This window comes from Seriola lalandi, unplaced genomic scaffold, assembly GCF_002814215.2.
Source record: "Seriola lalandi dorsalis isolate HSWRI2012SDOR001 ecotype SW California unplaced genomic scaffold, Sedor1 jcf7180002054773, whole genome shotgun sequence".
In the NCBI taxonomy this organism is placed as follows: Eukaryota; Metazoa; Chordata; class Actinopteri; order Carangiformes; family Carangidae; genus Seriola; species Seriola lalandi.
Window position 1 is genome coordinate 9,479 of NW_019525326.1, and position 3,024 is coordinate 12,502.

A 3,024-nucleotide genomic window follows, 5' to 3' on the forward strand; every position below is an offset into this window, starting at 1 on the left:
GCCGACCTGCGCTGCAGCATACCTTTGTCTGGAATTCAGTGGAGGCGCCGAATTCAAAGAGCAGCTTGACGACGTCATGGTGTCCCTGCTGCGAGGCGAAGAACAGGGCAGTGGAACCAGTCTGGAGAGGAGAACAGAAAAAGCTGCTGATGTCATTACGACAATGTTGAAAACAACGTTTCATCTTTAAATGGATTTGAAATTTGAAACACAACAGAAAAAAAAAGCTTTAAAATGAAGTTCAGGACTCTTTGATCTCATTCTACTGACTGTGAAAGAATCTTTGCAAATCTTTTCTTATTCTCAACCAGAAGGTGTTTTCTTACTTTTCAAACATGAAACGAACATTTCAGACGCTTCATTTAAAGCAACAGTTTGACTTTAATACTTCAATAAACCGATACCACAGGTGGCAAAGAAGCCCATCAAAGAACCCCCCCCCCCCCATGCAGACTACTGCCAGACGCAACAATTTACAGCTGTTCCCTGAATGCCTCACACACAGACAATCCTACAGCACACATTGTCAGGTGCCCCCCTTCGAGGGGCTTTGGGGCAACAGAGACTGTATAGTGTCTTCATGTTTAGGTTTAAGGGGGTTTAGAGTTGTCATTGCAAAATGTGCCAGTATGAGGGGCCATCATGGACCCCTTTGCCACTGGGGGTCCCCCAAACATTTGCTTCATTTGCCTCTGGATTCCACTCACAGCCGGTTAGCTTAGCTTAGCTTAGCGCAAATGCAGGAAACGTTGTTTACTCAGCACAAAGTGTAAAAATCATTTTGCTCACGTGTCAGACGATAACTATTTGTTGGCCAGGAGCCCTCGAGTCTCTGATAGCTTCGCTTAGCTTAGCTTAGCTTAGCTTAGCTTAGCACACAGACTGGAAAAAGAGGTTGTGTGCTTGACTATATCTTGGCTGGGACCAGTGACTTCCTGGGACCTTCAACTTTCTATCTGGCAACTTGGGTGACATTGGTTTCATTGTTTCTTTGTAGTGGCCATTTATTTTCCCATCATACCTCTCTCTGATAGTTGATGTCGGCCCCTTGCATGATGAGTTCTTTGACACAGTCATAATGGCCGCTGTACGACGCCACCATCAGCGCTGTCGTCCCGTACTGAGAAGAAACGTGTCAATAATACGTTTAATTTATCAGGACGACTTCCTGGAAAGTGCTTTAAATGTGGCGATGAAACTAACTGATTATGCAGATTTTCCACCCTCACTCTTTATCATGATGGCACAGAAAACATAATATGGATGTGACACTGTGATGCACACACACACACACACACACACATGCACCACACCTCTGTCTCCCTACCACAGCTGGGTTATGGTTAAAGCGTGCAGCTGAGCAGCCAGGACATGCAGCGTTCATACACTGTCTCTGCAGTCTGCGTCCACGCGGCCGCTGTTGAGCAGCAGCTGAAGAAGAGCCAAGTTCCCCTTCCTCGCCGCCCAAAACACGGCGTTAGCCAGGGGTGTTTCCTTCTGGAGAGTAAATACACACAACAACCGCTGACCTTAAACCACCATTACAGTATTACACACACTGACAGCGACATCAGTACAGAGTGCAGAGGGTTTAAAGTGTCTGGTACTGAATGACAGGTAAGTCATTAATCAGGTGTGTCAGCTGACCAAACACACACACACACACACACACACACACACACACACACACACACACACACACACACACACACACTCAGAATAGATTTGAATAAAGTTGCTGTTACATCAAACACAAATGCACAGTCACAGGTAAATGTTTGAAAGTAGGACTACATGACACCATATTAACCCCCCCCCGACACACACACACACACACACACACACACACACACACAGAATAGGCTGAGGGGATCTGAATTAAGTTGCTGCTGCATCGATCACAATACACACGTGCAGTCACAGGTTTATGTTTGAACTACAGGCCATATGATACCATATTATACTCACTCTCTCTCTCTCACACACACACACACACACACACACACACACACACACACACACAGAGCTAGACTGTGAGACTGCACTGAAGTCAGTTAACAGACACTTTGATCTCAGGTAAATGCAGCGCGTCGTTGAATAAAGCCTGAGAGTGAAGGCGTCCACAGTCTGACAGGAAGCAGGTGTGATCTGTCTCCGCCTTGCACCTCCAGACCTGCGGCTGCCTGCGTGATGCACGATGCATGGAAGAAAAGCTGCTTTACCTTAAAAGACATGGCGCAGACCTCAGTCGTGACTCATGCTTCTTCCTGCGCACTCGTTCATTAGAGACGCCGAGCTGAGCGCCGCTCGCCTGTTTTGCCGCACTGTGTTTGGGTGTTGGCGGCGGCCGTCCGGGGACATAATAACAGGCACACGGTCAGCTGAGCTCATCCTCCGCAGTCACTGCTGCACGGAGGTTCCCGGCCGGCCACCGGGGGGCGCTGCCGCACACACACAGGCTCCACTGAGAGTCAGGAGCCGGGCGGATGGATACGGTTTAACTTAATGGATCAAAGTTTCTCACATGGAGGATCCGACACTGACACAAGTCAGACCACAGACCCGCTTTCCATAAGATCCTTACGTTTATTACAGACCGTGTTTGAAACCCAGGACCAAACATTCTGTCAGTGTTTCATAAAGATGGAGATATAGTGATTTGCTGGGGACCCTCGAGGACCCCGCTTTGAGAACACCTGGTCTAAACCAAGTAAACACATTTAACAAAGTACTGTACCTAGATATAATTTTAAGGGTCTTGTGCTTGAGTATTTTAATCTTACTTTATATCTCTGCTCTGGTGCATTTATTTAAAACTTTACTGCTGCATTTATCTGACAGCTGTAGTTACTAGTTACTTTAAAGAAAATGCAAAAACATTTCTAAAAAATGGATGAACTTTTAAATAAAACGCTTTGTTACAGGTGGTTTCCAACCTTTTGGCTTGTGCCCCGTCTGCTGTGTTTAGACAGTCAGGTTCATAGGATGTTGATGTTGTCAGCAGTTTCCCTGTAAACGGGTTAG

At 46.6% G+C, this 3,024-nt stretch overlaps 1 protein-coding gene across 1 annotated transcript in view; it reads right to left on the bottom strand.

Moving 5' to 3' along the window:
* Positions 1-2,403, bottom strand: part of ankrd29 (ankyrin repeat domain 29) — a 4,971-nt gene extending 2,568 nt beyond the window's left edge. The window contains exons 1-4 of the mRNA XM_023425336.2: positions 2,223-2,403; positions 1,387-1,497; positions 1,022-1,120; positions 23-121 (exon numbers count right to left, since the gene is read on the bottom strand). Of these exons, the coding sequence (XP_023281104.1) occupies positions 23-121; positions 1,022-1,120; positions 1,387-1,497; positions 2,223-2,234 (321 nt within the window). The 5' untranslated portion in view covers positions 2,235-2,403. The remainder of the gene's footprint in view (positions 1-22; positions 122-1,021; positions 1,121-1,386; positions 1,498-2,222) is intronic.
* Positions 2,404-3,024: the final 621 nt, after the last annotated feature.